At 40.5% G+C, this 16,138-nt stretch overlaps 1 protein-coding gene across 1 annotated transcript; it reads right to left on the bottom strand.

The window, feature by feature from the left end:
• Positions 1-811: 811 nt before the first annotated feature.
• TPD52L3 (TPD52 like 3) lies at positions 812-1,872 on the bottom strand. The gene has a single exon (XM_019438101.2). The coding sequence runs from the start codon at positions 1,536-1,538 to the stop codon at positions 858-860; it is 681 nt and encodes a 226-aa protein (XP_019293646.1). The 5' UTR covers positions 1,539-1,872; the 3' UTR covers positions 812-857.
• Between the last annotated feature and the right edge of the window lie 14,266 nt (positions 1,873-16,138).

The following is a 16,138-nucleotide window of genomic DNA, read 5'->3' as shown; positions in this document are numbered from 1 at the left end:
GGTCCAGCATTACAGGGGATGGGCGTCATGTTTAAAATGCTGCAATGCTGCTTAACATAGGGGTTTATGTTTCTTGACTTTGGCTATGTTTTCCCTCCAGCCCCTCAGATGCAGATGGCAACAAACTAGGAATTGCTGGAGAACAGAGAAGCAATTTTTTCCCTTTTAGGTGGCATGCTATTGTGGCAGGCACATGCTGTTATAAGGGATAAACTTTGATATACAAAAAGATTACAAACACAAGGCAAAGTCAAGTCACAATTTCATCTTGAATCCAAAGTGGCAATCTCCTAAATTGAAGCTAGAGCTACTTTGTTTAATTAGGAGCTTCAAAAAAAAAATCAAGTTTAGTATTATGTTACAATTAGTCTAATAATACTTTCCCCTCCTTTCTGAGGGTCTCAGAGGGAAAGGAGTGTTCTTGATCATCTTTTTAAAATAAAAATTGTAGGCCCGGTAGAGCTTTCAAAGTTCCTTCTGAGATTTAGGGAAGGAAGGAAATGAGGAGGGGATAAAATTACAGATTATTTCATACATTTTCCCAGTTCTAAAAAGAAAACTACTTTGGCATTCTGATAAACTAGTTTTCCAAAAAAGATTTTGGGCTTTGGCCTAAGGTCCCTCTAAAACCATTGTCCTGTCCATTTGAATGCAACTCCAGAAAGGCTAGTATAGTGATACATTTCATCTACCAACTTTAGTGTAAAATAACGGGGTACAAAATGTTGGGTTCTCCACCCCAACAGCAGCAAATACCTATGTACAAATGGGAACTCCTTTTCTCAAAACTGAACTATGCCCATTTCTTGAATTAACTTTGCCACTGTGGTTTAATTGCTTATTTATGATAGGCAGAGTCACAACTGTGATGAGGAAAGGGAGTTTTTGCACTGGTTAGGTGGCCAGGCAAGATTACCAAGGGGTTCATACCGGCTCCAGAAAGTGAAGCAGGTCATGCCCACTGCTTGCAACCAGATCATCTCCGCTCCTTGGAACCAGAACAACTCCACTTCAGTAAACTGGATCACTCCCACTCTTGGAAAGTAGGAGCGGATCGTCTCTCCTCCCTGAGGCTGGGAATGGATCATCCCTATTCCAGCTGAAGAAGGAAGGTAGACACTGCCAAGCTGTCTGCCACCTGCCACTCTAGACTTGATTGTCCCCATCAGACCTTCAAACGATCTGGATGTGGCTGACTTCTTCATGTCTCCAAGCTTCCTGCAGATGGCAGAGCCCATGGTGGACAGGGCAGCTGACATCTTTTGTTTCATGTCGACATTGGAGACTTGAACATCGTGCCAGCTTTTGGACAGATTCTGCCTCAGCCCCACCAAGGTTATGAGGCCCAGCTTTCTTTTGAGCTCCATACAATGTCTTTTTTTCGCTGCCAGGGCACAGCGTAAGGTTACAATTTTCCCGTCTAATTTAGTGAGCTCAGATTTGAGCTCCTTTCCTTCAGCCTCTGTGAGATCCTCTAGTTCAGCAGTTGGGTGGGATTCATGTGTGCTTGCCAAGGTCTCTGTCATGGTTCCTGGCATGGACTGGAAATGAAGATCTTCATGAAGAGAGTCCAGGTCCAATTCTTGGTAGAGACAGTCATACTCCTAGCCAGGGGAGAAATAATCTTGGCCAACAGAGTCGAAATCTAAACCTGCAGAGTCCGACCCTTGGCTTGTGGAGTGGGACTCTGGGAGCGATCCATCCATGTCTTATTAGGTGGACCAAATGCCTTGGCGACTGGTTGGGTATTCAGACGTTATTCTGACATGCAGAATGGATGCCTCAGCCCGGAGGGTCCACTTTTGGGTAGAGGGTAGGGAGTGGGCAGCGACAGGGACTTGCCCCTCTGGCTTCGGGGCACAGAGGCAACACTTACTGGCTGAAGGCAGAAGTGGAAGGAACCTGGGGTCAGCTGCAAGGACTCTAACACTGTGGGTGGTGGTTCGACATCACAATGATCGTGTAAGGTGGGTAGTGGGCCCATTATTGTCAGAGAAGAGAGGTACTTTTCTTTCTGCTATAGTAGGGGGTAAGTCCTCACTTTCAAACAAAGTCTGACTTCCCTTACAGACACCGGATATTGTCAAACTCTTGAAAATCAGTTGAGCCCTGTGTACAAACAGAAAATTTCTGAAAAAGCTCAATACATAAAATAAATAAAAACCGCCCCAAAGTGGGGCAGAGAGTCTAGAACTCTTGGCCTTGACCTGTCTCCATTTTCCCTTCCCAGGTTACCAAAGGGCCTCAAGAAACTCTTAGGACTACTCATAAAGTAGGTTTGGAGGCTCCTCATAACTCTTGAGTCTCGATGGTGACTAATGTATTCACATGGCATAAATTATCAACCATGTCAGAGGCTTGGGATGGTGAAACTCAGAAAGTGAATCTCTCCACTCAAAGTTGTCTGTTATTTTTGGGAGTAGAGAGAAGGAGAAAAGTAAATCTGTAATAGTTGCAGCAGCAAATTTAAGCTTAACAAAAAATGAAGACTGTTGTAGTGTGAGAATTCAGGAGAGAAGGAGTAAGCCATGGAAATGGGCATGGTTTTCAATATTGTAGTTCCATTTTTTCTCCAAGCAACCACTCACATTTCGGAAAGCATGTCTGTCTACATAGATGGTTATCAGTTGTAGGAGATGGTCTGCAAATAAAAATGGTCGTTGGACAGGTTCTGTCAGGATGTAAAACCACCATATCCCTTATTTCTACTCAGAGGTTGTAATGTATGCAGTGGAAAAATCAGGACTTCAATCCAGTGAGGGCAGGTGGTCACATATTTCTTAGTCCATTGTCAGGCTACCATTCCCAGGGAATAGCCTTGAGGAAGTTTTAGCTTTTGTGATTTTGTTGGAGATTCTGGTAATTATTGCAAGCATGATCTTGTGGAACATGATGTGATCCCTGGAAAATTTCAGCAATTTGCCATATGCATGCCATAGGTAACTACATAGCATCTAGCTGGGCTGCAAACTAACATCAAACCTTCCTTTGGGGGAGGAGGAGGGAAGATGGCGGCGTAGGAGGACGCTGGGCTCACCGCGCATCCTGCTGATCACTTAGATTCCACCTACACCTGCCTAAATAACCCAGAAAACCGCCAGAGGATTAGCAGAACGGAGTCTCCGGAGCCAAGCGCAGACGAGAGGCCCATGGAAGAGGGTAGGAAGGGCGGCGAGGCGGTGCGCGCTCCACGGACTGGCGGGAGGGAGCTGGGGCGGAGGGGCGGATCGCTGGCTAAGCAGAGCCCCCGGGTCTGGCTGGCAAAAGCGGAGGGGCCAGACGGACTGTGTTCCGACAGCAAGCGCGATTTAGCGTCTGGGAGGTCATAAGTTAACAGCTCTGCTCAGAAAGCGGGAAGGCTGGAGAACAAAGGGAGGGAGACCTGCTGAGCCCCCGGAGGGCAGAGCTCAGCTTGGCAGGGAACAAAGGCGCTCGCCAGCGCCATCTCCCCCGCCCATCCCCCAGCCAAAATCCCAAAGAGAACCAGTTCCTGTCAGGGAACTTTCTCGCTCCGAGCAAACACCCAACTCTGTGCTTCTGCGGAGCCAAACCTCTGGCAGCGGATCTGACTCCCTCCCGCTGCCACAGGGCCCCTCCTGAAGTGGATCACCTAAGGAGAAGTGAGCAAAGCCTGCCCCTCCTTCCCCCACGCACCTTGCCTACCCACCCCAGCTAATATGCCAGATCCCCAGCACCACAAGCCTGGAAGTGTGCAAGTAGCCCAGAAGGGCCACGCCACCCCACAATGAATCCCGCCCCTAGGAGAGGGGAAGAGAAGGCACACACCAGTCTGACTGTGGCCCCAGCGGTGGGCTGGGGGCAGACATCAGGTCGGACTGCGGCCCCGCCCACCAACTCCAGTTATACACCACAGCACAGGGGAAGTGCCCTGCAGGTCTTCACCACTCCAGGGAATATCCAAAATGACCAAACGGAAGAATTCTCCTCAGAAAAATCTCCAGGAAATAACAACAGCTAATGAACTGATCAAAAAGGATTTAAATAATATAACAGAAAGTGAATTTAGAATAATAGTCATAAAATTAATCGCTGGGCTTGAAAACAGTATACAGGACAGCAGAGAATCTTGCCACAGAGATCAAGGGACTAAGGAACAGTCATGAGGAGCTGAAAAGCGCTTTAAATGAAATGCAAAACAAAATGGAAACGACGACAGCTCGGATTGAAGAGGCAGAGGAGAGAATAGGTGAACTAGAAGATAAAGTTATGGAAAAAGAGGAAGCTGAGAGAAAGAGAGATAAAAAAAATCCAGGAGTATGAGGGAAAAATTAGAGAACTAAGTGATACACTAAAAAGAAATAATATACGCATAATTGGTATCCCAGAGGAGGAAGAGAGAGGGAAAGGTGCTGAAGGGGTACTTGAAGAAATTATAGCTGAGAACTTCCCTGAACTGGGGAAGGAAAAAGGCATTGAAATCCAAGAGGCACAGAGAACTCCCTTCAGACGTAACTTGAATCGATCTTCTGCACGACATATCATAGTGAAACTGGCAAAATACAAGGATAAAGAGAAAATTCTGAAAGCAGCAAGGGATAAACGTGCCCTCATATATAAAGGGAGACCTATAAGACTCGTGACTGATCTCTCTTTTGAAACTTGGCAGGCCAGAAACGATTGGCACGATATCTTCAGTGTGCTAAACAGAAAAAATATGCAGCCGAGAATCCTTTATCCAGCAAGTCTGTCATTTAGAATAGAAGGAGAGATCAAGGTCTTCCCAAACAAACAAAAACTGAAGGAATTTGTCACCACTAAACCAGCCCTACAAGAGATCCTAAGGGGGATCCTGTGAGACAAAGTACCAGAGACATCGCTACAAGCATAAAACATACAGACATCACAATGACTCTAAACCCGTATCTTTCCATAATAACACTGAATGTAAATGGATTAAATGCGCCAACCAAAAGACATAGGGTATCAGAATGGATAAAAAAACAAGACCCATCTATTTGCTGTCTACAAGAGACTCATTTTAGATCTGAGGACACCTTTAGATTGAGAGTGAGGGGATGGAGAACTATTTATCATGCTACTGGAAGCCAAAAGAAATCTGGAGTAGCCATACTTATATCAGACAAACTAGACTTTAAATTAAAGGCTGTAACAAGAGATGAAGAAGGGCATTATATAATAATTACAGGGTCTATCCACCAGGAAGAGCTAACAATTATAAATGTCTATGCGCCGAATACCGGAGCCCCCAGATATATAATACAATTACTCATAAACATAAGCAACCTTATTGATAAGAATGTGGTCATTGCAGGGGACTTTAACACTCCACTTACAGAAATGGATAGATCATCGAGACACACAGTCAATAAAGAAACAAGGGCCCTGAATGATACATTGGATCAGATGGACTTGACAGATATATTTAGAACTCTGCATCCCAAAGCAACAGAATATACTTTCTTCTCGAGTGCACATGGAACATTCTCCAAGATAGATCATATACTGGGTCACAAAACAGCCCTTCATAAGTATACAAGAATTGAAATTATACCATGCATACTTTCAGACCACAATGCTATGAAGCTTGAAATCAACCACAGGAAAAAGTCTGGAAAACCTCCAAAAGCATGGAAGTTAAAGAACACCCTACTAAAGAATGAGTGGGTCAACCAGGCAATTAGAGAGGAAATTAAAAAATATCTGGAAACAAACGAAAATGAAAATACAACAATCCAAACGCTTTGGGATGCAGCGAAGGCAGTCCTGAGAGGAAAATACATTGCAATCGAGGCCTATCTCAAGAAACAAGAAAAATCCCAAATACAAAATCTAACAGCACACCTAAAGGAAATAGAAGCAGAACAGCAAAGACACCCCAAACCAAGCAGAAGAAGAGAAATAATAAAGATCAGAGCAGAAATAAACAATATAGAATCTAAAAAAACTGTAGAGCAGATCAATGAAACCAAGAGTTGGTTTTTTGAAAAAATAAACAAAATTGACAAACCTCTAGCCAGGCTTCTCAAAAAGAAAAGGGAGATGACCCAAATAGATAAAATCATGAATGAAAATGGAATTATTACAACCAATCCCTCAGAGATACAAACAATTATCAGGGAATACTATGAAAAATTATATGCCAACAAATTGGACAACCTGGACGAAATGGACAAATTCCTAAACACCCACACTCTTCCAAAACTCAATCAGGAGGAAATCGAAAGCTTGAACAGACCCATAACCAGCGAAGAAATTGAATCGGTTATCAAAAATCTCCCAACAAATAAGAGTCCAGGACCAGATGGCTTCCCAGGGGAGTTCTACCAGACGTTTAAAGCAGAGATAATACCTGTCCTTCTCAAGCTATTCCAAGAAATAGAAAGGGAAGGAAAACTTCCCGACTCATTCTATGAAGCCAGTATTACTTTGATTCCTAAACCAGACAGAGACCCAGTAAAAAAAGAGAACTACAGGCCAATATCCCTGATGAATATGGGTGCAAAAATTCTCAATAAGATACTAGCAAATCGAATTCAACAGCATATAAAAAGAATTATTCACCATGATCAAGTGGGATTCATTCCTGGGATGCAGGGCTGGTTCAACATTCGCAAATCGATCAACGTGATACATCACATTAACAAAAAAAAAGAGAAGAACCATATGATCCTGTCAATCGATGCAGAAAAGGCCTTTGACAAAATCCAGCACCCTTTCTTAATAAAAACCCTTGAGAAAGTCGGGATAGAAGGAACATACTTAAAGATCATAAAAGCCATTTATGAAAAGCCCACAGCTAACATCATCCTCAACGGGGAAAAACTGAGACCTTTTTCCCTGAGATCAGGAACACGACAGGGATGCCCACTCTCACCGCTGTTATTTAACATAGTGCTGGAAGTTCTAGCATCAGCAATCAGACAACAAAAGGAAATCAAAGGCATCAAAATTGGCAAAGATGAAGTCAAGCTTTCACTTTTTGCAGATGACATGATATTATACATGGAAAATCCGATAGACTCCACCAAAAGTCTGCTAGAACTGATACATGAATTCAGCAAAGTTGCAGGATACAAAATCAAAGTACAGAAAGCAGTTGCATTCTTATACACTAACAATGAAGCAACAGAAAGACAAATAAAGAAACTGATCCCATTCACAATTGCACCAAGAAGCATAAAATACCTAGGAATAAATCTAACCAAAGATGTAAAAGATCTGTATGCTGAAAACTATAGAAAGCTTATGAAGGAAATTGAAGAAGATACAAAGAAATGGAAAAACATTCCGTGCTCATGGGTTGGAAGAATAAATATTGTCAAAATGTCAATACTACCCAAAGCTATCTACACATTCAATGCCATCCCAATCCAAATTGCACCAGCATTCTTCTCGAAGCTAGAACAAGCAATCCTAAAATTCATATGCAACCACAAAAGGCCCCGAATAGCCAAAGAAATTTGGAAGAAGAAGACCAAAGCAGGAGGCATCACAATCCCAGACTTTAGCCTCTACTACAAAGCTGTAATCATCAAGACAGCATGGTATTGACATAAAAACAGACACATAGACCAATGGGATAGAATAGAAACCCCAGAACTAGACCCACAAACGTATGGCCAACTCATCTTTGACAAAGCAGGAAAGAACATCCAATGGACAAAAGACAGTCTCTTTAACAAATGGTGCTGGGAGAACTGGACAGCAACATGCAGAAGATTAAAACTAGACCACTTTCTCACACCATTCACAAAAATAAACTCAAAATGGATAAAGGACCTGAATGTGAGACAGGAAACCATCAAAACCTTAGAGGAGAAAGCAGGAAAAGACCTCTCTGACCTCAGCCGTAGCAATCTCTTACTCGGCACCATCCCCAAAGGCAAGGGAATTAAAAGCAAAAGTGAATTACTGGGACCTTATGAAGATAAAAAGCTTCTGCACAGCAAAGGAAACAACCAACAAAACTAAAAGGCAACCAATGGAATGGGAAAAGATATTTGCAAATGACATATCGGACAAAGGGCTAGTAACCAAAATCTATAAAGAACTCACCAAACTCCACACCCGAAAAACAAATAACCCAGTGAAGAAATGGGCAGAAAACATGAATAGACACTTGTCTAAAGAAGACATCTGGATGGCCAACAGGCACATGAAAAGATGTTCAACGTCGCTCCTCATCAGGGAAATACAAATCAAAACCACACTCAGTTATCACCTCACGCCAGTCAGAGTGGCCAAAATGAAGAGATCAGGAGACTATAGATGCTGGAGAGGATGTGGAGAAACGGGAACCCTCTTGCACTGTTGGTGGGAATCCAAACTGGTGCAGCCGCTCTGGAAAGCAGTGTGGAGGTTCCTCAGAAAATTAAAAATAGACCTACCCTATGACCCAGCAATAGCACTGCTAGGAATTTATCCAAGGGATACAGGAGTACTGATGCATAGGGGCACTTATAACCCAATGTTTATAGCAGCACTCTCAACAATAGCCAAATTATGGAAAGAGCCTAAATGTCCATCAACTGATGAATGGATAAAGAAATTGTGGTTTATATACACAATGGAATACTACGTGGCAATGAGAAAAAATGAAATATGGCCTTTTGTAGCAACGTGGATGGAACTGGAGAGTGTGATGCTAAGTGAAATAAGCCATACAGAGAAAGACAGATACCATATGGTTTCACTCTTAGGTGGATCCTGAGAAACGTAACAGAAACCCATGGAGGAGGGGAAGGGAAAAAAAAAAAAAAAAAAAGAGGTTAGAGTGGGAGAGAGCCAAAGCATAAGAGACTGTTAAAAACTGAGAACAAACTGAGGGTTGATGGGGGGTGGGAGGGAGGGGAGGGTGGGTGATGGGTATTGAGGAGGGCACCTTTTGGGATGAGCACTGGGTGTTGTATGGAAACCAATTTGACAGTAAATTTCATATATTAAAAATAAATAAATAAATAAATAAAAACAAAAAAAAAAACAAAAAAAAAAAACAAAAAAAACCCCAAACCTTCCTTTGGGTTTATATTATTAAATAACCCTTTCATATAACTCAGTAGTGTTTATTATTGTGTTACCCTGAAATGTGTGCCTTCTTAGGTTAAAAAATGAGGATTGTTCTTGTTGGAAACATGAAAGCTGATGATGGTTTGGCCATGTGCATTAAGGCCTGAAAAGGGCATCAAGGACTGCTTAAAAACAGATTTGTTCCACAAGGTGGACTTTTCTTCCATTGCCTGCAGAAACACTACTCTTTTCAGGGATGCTCTGGTTCTGAACCAGAAATCTTTCAAAACTGAGGATGAAAGTTAAAAAACACCCTGAATTAAGCTAAGTAGCATGGAACACTCATCGTCCATTCAAAGTTGAGATTCCAAATGACCATATTTGAATTTGTATTTGATTTATCCTTCTCTGAACACTTTTGCCCACCAGCCTCACTACCCATTTTGTGTCTATCTTTACATGCCATTCAATTCAAGGAATGAAATCCTTTATTAAATTTTGATTATTGTAAGTAGTGTAATGATTTCTCTCATAACAGAATTGACTCATTCTCTCTTAGCAACTTCATTTCCAGATTCCAAATAAAAACATGGCCTCTGGAAGGGGATCTCCTAACTAGCAGTGTTCTGACCTCCTGAGTAGACCTACCTGTACAAATAAGTTACACAATGGAGCAATCTGTTTTATTAGGCTTATGCATAAGCACATATGAAACAACACATATTTTGAAAACACAGATCTAGCAAATGAAATTTCATTTAATTTATAGTGATTCTAACCAATTGTTTCAATAAACTATAGTGTTAAGTTGTAAAATACCAAACTATTGACCCATGGTTTCAGGATCTTACATCTCTAGATTAAACAATGTAATAATTTATATCACATAGAAAAGTTAACAAAGTTGTTAATCTGAAACTGAAAGCCTTTCAATGTTATTTATGCATTAAAAAGAGCCAAAATATTTGATTCGGTAACATATGAAGAAAGAGTTTGAGAACTATTTTTAATCCTAAATTTGCTATCTTTTGTTTCCAAGGAAAACATTATTGACCCATTTTTAGTAAAGAATGAGCATTGAATTATTTCTCTAGTAAGAGTGATGGATTTATACCAATCCTGTGTAAACACAAAAGTAAATGGTATGAGGAAAATGAAGTTTTTTTCCCTCCTAATGTTTAGAAGCTCATATGTTATGTTTTATATACAAATTATTGGAACTTGAATGTAAAAGCAAAGCCATAACCTTCACCAGGTCTGGATTGCTTGGGATGGAAGAAGTAAAATTGTCATATTTGACACTTGAGTCTAGAAATGATTAGGGACTTGTACAAGTGCCAGCATGTTTAACCATTTGACTTCTTTGGTATAAAAGACCAATATAGAGCTTTCTGAGTTGTAAAATAATCCACATTGGTGGTTCAGATTGCTTCTAAAGAACTGATAATTCATTTTGTAGTCCAATCCATTGCCGTGCTAGATTTAACCATACTGAGTACTCTAAGGGTTTATTTCTAATATTACAGAGCTGCTATCATGAACATTTTGTTCATTTTAGCTGAATACCAGGAAAAATGCTTAAATATTTAATTGAGCCTGAAAATAAGGCGTGTAGTTGAAACTCTAACCAGTGAGAATGTTTCAAGAATAGGAGGAAAAAATTGGTAGTTGGGCCTTTCTTGTGGAAAGCCAGAATATTATGTTTGATTTCAGTTTGCAAGTTATTTTCACTACTATCTCACATCATCACCCAGATCCATCAATAATATATACAGTGTGTCATCCTCCCCAGAGGTATTCTCCAGCATGAACTGGAATATTTGCTGTAGTTTACAGCTGCAAGTATTAATTGCTAGCAATACTCATATTTCAGTGGTTGAGCTGATCTTCATTTTAGATGACATTTCCTTTCAGCAGCCTTCTACATGGACTAATTCATTTTAGAAATACTTAGCCATGGGACACCTGGATGGCTCAGGTGGTTAAGAGTCCAACTCTTGATTTTGGCTTAGGTCAGCTCCAGTCATGATCTCATGGTCGTGAGATGGAACCCCATGTAAGCTCTGTGCTGACAGCACAGAGCCTGCTTGGGATTTTCTCTCTCTCCTTCTCTTTCTGCCCCTCCCCCCCCTCAGTAAATAAATAAACTAATAAACTTAAAATAAATACTGAGCCATATTACAGAATATGATTTTCCTTTCTGAAGCCCAAGCATACTTTCAGGATGGTAAATTGGAGCCTATGACTGATACTCACTCTCTTCGGTGGTGTATGTAATTGTGGCAGGAGTCCCCAGAGGAATGAAATTAAAATTTAGAATCTGTTCTCCTTCTCACAAGTGTCCATCTGCATGAGTTGATATGTATTCAGTGAAGGGATTTGTCAGGAGGAATTTTTCCATACAGATCTTCAGAGTTAGAAGAAGAGAAATGACAGGGAGATGGACAGATGACGGGAAAGGAAAATGATCAAAAGATGTAGAAGCTCCACTAGATTAAAAACAAAGATTCTTCTTATTGGAGACATGAGGAGTGTATGTATAGGAAGGCCTACAAAATGTCACAAGTGCTCTTTAAACACTGCATTTTGTTATAATTTTGTTCTAAAGAATAGACTTTCCTTTGATACTTGCAGAAATGTTAGTGGTTCCAGGAATTTTCCCAGACTCTGAACCAGAAACTGCTTTCTTGGCTAAGGATGAAGGGCAAAAAAGCCTATGAACTAAGCTAAATAAAAGGCAGTATGGGGAAACTTTAGAGGGAATTTCACAATGTAAGGTGTTCTCACTCTCTTCATTTGGATGAGGAAAGGGTGGTGGGGGGACAGATTCTCCCTTCCCAGAAGTTTGACTTTTGTTTTCTTTTTACATGTCGAAGGACAGCATGTTGGAAGGTGAGTAAGTCCTGGAGCAACAGTGGAGAATCATCCAGAAGAAAGTGAGCAAAGCCGATATGTGAACAAGAAAAGAGTTAGTCAGTTATGGGCTGGTAGATATAGGTTGGTTGTGTTCTGCCAAGGAACTGAAGTCTTGGCGTGCTTCTTAGGATATAGAAGTTCAGAGGATGCCTTAAAGGAGCAGGATATTGTAAAAAGACAAGGTTGGGACTTGCTACTCACTGTCACGCTCCTCTCCAACCAACACACTTCTTGAATTACATGCAGTTCCAATGTATGTACTGCTATAATGTCTGCAGGGGACCCAGATTACTTGACCCTTAACTAAGCAGGAAAATTTAGCAAGAAAATTTAGGTGGATGATGTTTAGATTTGGGGTACCAGGAGATACGGCTTTCCTCAAGTGAGTGGGCACAAAGTGGACATCTACAGAGAGGAGAGTAGAAGTGCATGCAAGGCCTAGCCCTGAACATACAGGACTCCCAGAACTAACTGAGAAGACCTGTGGTGGGGGAGCTGAAGTCCTGAAGTTTGGCACTGTGGGGTTAGAACTGGAAAAAATGTGGGGAGTGAAGCAGTTTGACTGACATATCCACACACTGCAGAAGCCTGGGAACAATCAGGTTATTAGTAGAAAACTCACACTCTTTTATTTTATTTTATTTTATTTTATTTTATTTTATTTTATTATTTTAATTTTATTTTTTAATGTTTATTTATTTTTGAGAGAGACACACACACAGAGTGTGAGGGGCAAGGAGCAGAGAGAGAGGGAGACACAGAATCTGAGGCAGGCTCCAGGCTCCAGGCTGTTAGTGTAGAGCCTGATGCAGGGCTTGAACTCATGGACCTTGAGATCATGACCTGAGCCATAGTCAGACACTTAACCAACTGAGCCACCCAGACGCCCAACTCATGATCTTTTAAAGATTATGAACATTGTGGTGGATTTGCTGTAACATGAAAAACCTAAAGCCTGGACTCTACACCCTGGTTGCTTAGCTCATCTTGTCTTAAAATTGTCATGCCTGCTATGGAAACAGCATAATTACTTTATTTCCTTGATTCTGAGATACAATCATTTGTAAGACACATCTTCATTTTAATGAGAGGTTTCTAAGAGGAAAAACCTACTATATTAAATCACACATTGATTTAAAGATGCAATTCCAATTTTAGAAACATTAAAATGCTACAAAATGTACATTTAGAATTAAAGGAATACAGTAGAAATGCAGCAAACAATAAACACTAATGGCTCTGCTTGATTCTTCAGCTGGAATTCAGAATGGACTTTCTCTTTTGGGGTGTGTCTTTCCTACCCAGATTAAAAAATTTTTTTAATGTTTTACTTATTTTTGAGAGAGAGAGAGAGAGAGAGTACAAGCAGAGGAGGGACAGAGAGAGAGGGAGACACAGAATCCGAAGCAGGCTTCAGTCTCTGAGTTATCAACACAGAGCCTGACATGGGCCTCAAACTCACAGACCACGAGATCATGACCTGAGCTGAAGTTGGGCACTTAAGCAACTGAGCAACCCAGGTGCTCCTCTATCCAGAATTTTTAAAATTAAAACTAAAAAAAAATTTCAATGTCATTTTCAATGTCAGTGTCACAGTGTTCTATTAGTTTCAGGTGTACAATATAGTGATTCAACACTTCCATACATTACTCAGTGCTTATCACAAGTGTGCTCCCTAATCCTCATCACCTATTTTACTCATCCCCTCCTCTTGCCTCCGGAAACCATCAGTTTGTTCTCCTAGTTAAGAGTCTATTTTTGGGGCGCCTGGGTGGCTTGGTCGGTTGGGCGTCCGACTTCGGCTCAGGTCATGATCTCACAGTCCATGAGTTCGAGCCCCGCGTCGGGCTCTGTGCTGACAGCTCAGAGCCTGGAGCCTGTTTCAGATTCTGTGTCTCCCTCTGTCTCTGACCCTCCCCCGTTCATGCTCTGTCTCTCTCTGTCTCAAAAATAAATAAATGTTAAAAAAAAAATAAATAAATAAAATAAAAAAAAAGAGTCTATTTTTTGGTGTGTGTGTGTGTGTGTGTGTGTGTGTGTGTGTCTTTTTTTTCCCTTTGCTCATTTGTTTTATTTCTTAAATTCCACATACGAGTGAAATCATATGGTATTTGTGTTTCTCGGACTGGCTTATTTCGCTTAGCATTATACTCTTTAGCTCCATCCATGTTTTTGCAAATGGCAGGATTTCATTCTTTTTTAGTGGCTGAATCAGAATGGACTTTGATTTGCATTGGTTTCTCTGCCCTTTCTGAAAGAAAGGACAAAAGGGAAATAAGCATTATTAAATATCTGCTATAATAATAAAAATAATGGAGACAGCCAATGTTTATAGACTATGGATTATGTGTCAGGATTGTTCTAAGTCCTTTCATGTATGTTATTTCATTTAATCCTCATAATGATCTTGGGAGATAGGTGCTAGTAATACTGTAAATCTCTGTGAGACTCAGTTTCCCCATTTTTGCATATTAGAAAACTGAGATCCACAAAGAATAATTTGTCTGAGGCCACATAATTATTAAATAGCAAACTAGGGTTGGGGCGCCTGGGTGGCTCAGTTGGTTAAGCTTCTGACTTCAGCTCAGGTCATGATCACGTCGTGGTTTGTGGGTCTGAGCCCTGCGTTGGGCTCTGTGCTGACAGCTCAGAGCCTGGAGCTTGCTTTGGATTCTGTCTCCCTCTCTCTCTGCCCCTACCCCCCCCCCCCCGCACTCTGCCTCTCTCTCAAAAATAAATAAACATTAAATAGCAAACTTGGAATATTAGTCTATAAACCTAATCTATAAGGTTGCTTAGGTTTCTTTTTTAAAACCTCATTTTTAAACTTTTTCTTCTTTAAAATTCTGAAATATATTATGCATACAAAAGTATATATATAATTTTTGTGTGTGTGTATCTTTCAAAAATTGTCTTCTTTCTTTTTTTCAAGTTTTTATGTCAATTCCAGCAGGTTAACATAGTGTAATATTAGTTTCAGGTGTAGAATTTAGTGATTCATCAATACCATACAACACCCAGTGCTCATCACTACTAGTGCCCACCTTAACCCATCACCCATTTAACCCATTCCCCTGCCTGCTTACCCTCCAGTAACTCTTAGCTTGATCTCTGTAGTTAAGAGTATGTTTCCTTGTTTCTCTCTCCCGCTTTATATGTTCATGTTTTGTTTCTTAAATTCCACATATGAATGAAATCCTACGGTATTTGTCTTTCTCTGACTGACTTATTTTGCCTGGCATAATACTTTCTAGCTCCATCTATGTCATTGCAAGTGGCAAGACTTCATTCTTTTTATGGCTGAGTAATATTTAATTGTATGTATATACTACTGCTTCTTTAACCATTCATCAGTTGATGGGCATTTGGGCTCTTTCCATGAGAGCTAAGTTTGATAATGCTACTATAAACATCAGGTGCATGTATTCCTTTGAATCAGTATTTTCTGTATTCTTTGGGTAAATACCTAGTAGTGCGATTGCTGGATCATAAGGTAGTTATGTTTTTAACTTTTTGAGGAACCTCCATACTGTTTTCCAGAGTGGCTGCACCAATTTGCATTCCCAAGGAGGGGTCCCCTTTCTCCACATTCTCACCAACACCTGTTATTTCCTGTGTTGTTAATTTTAGCCATTCTGACTGGTGTGAGGTGATATCTCATTGTAGTTTTGATTTGTATTTCCCTGATGATGAATGATGTTGAACACTTTTCATGTGTCTGTTGACAATCTGTAGATTTTCTTCAGAGACATGTCTACTTATGTCTTCTGCCCGTTTTTTAACCAGATTATTTGTTTTTTGGGTGTTGAGTTTGCTAAGTTCTTTATAGATTTTTGGATCTAAAATCCAAAAAGTCCTTTATCAGATATGTTATTTGCAAGTATCTTCTCCCATTCCAAATGTTGCCTTTTGGTTTTGTTGAGTGCTTCCTTCACTGTGCAGCTTTTTATCTTGATTAAGTCCCAAGAATTTATTTTTGCTTTTGTTTCCCTTGCCTCAGGAGATGTATCTAGTAAGAAGTTGTTATGACCAATGTCAAAGAGGTTACTGCCCATGTTCTCCTGTAGGATTTTGATGGTTTCTTGTCTCACATTTAGGTGTTTCATACATTTTAAATTTATTTTTGTGTATGATGTAAGAAGGTAGTCCAGTTTCATTCTTAAACATGATGCTGTCCTATTTTCCCAACATTTTTTGTTGAAAAGACTGCCTTTTTTCCCATTGGATATTCTTT

This window comes from Panthera pardus, unplaced genomic scaffold (assembly GCF_024362965.1).
Source record: "Panthera pardus isolate Hobbes unplaced genomic scaffold, ASM2436296v1 HiC_scaffold_20, whole genome shotgun sequence".
In the NCBI taxonomy this organism is placed as follows: Eukaryota; Metazoa; Chordata; class Mammalia; order Carnivora; family Felidae; genus Panthera; species Panthera pardus.
This window is presented reverse-complemented; position numbering and strand designations above follow the sequence as displayed.

What these genes read in the sequence shown, in the direction of transcription:
- TPD52L3 (XM_019438101.2), bottom strand. Translation starts at nt 1,538, where the DNA reads ATGCCAGGAACCATGACAGAGACCTTGGCAAGCACACATGAATCCCAC.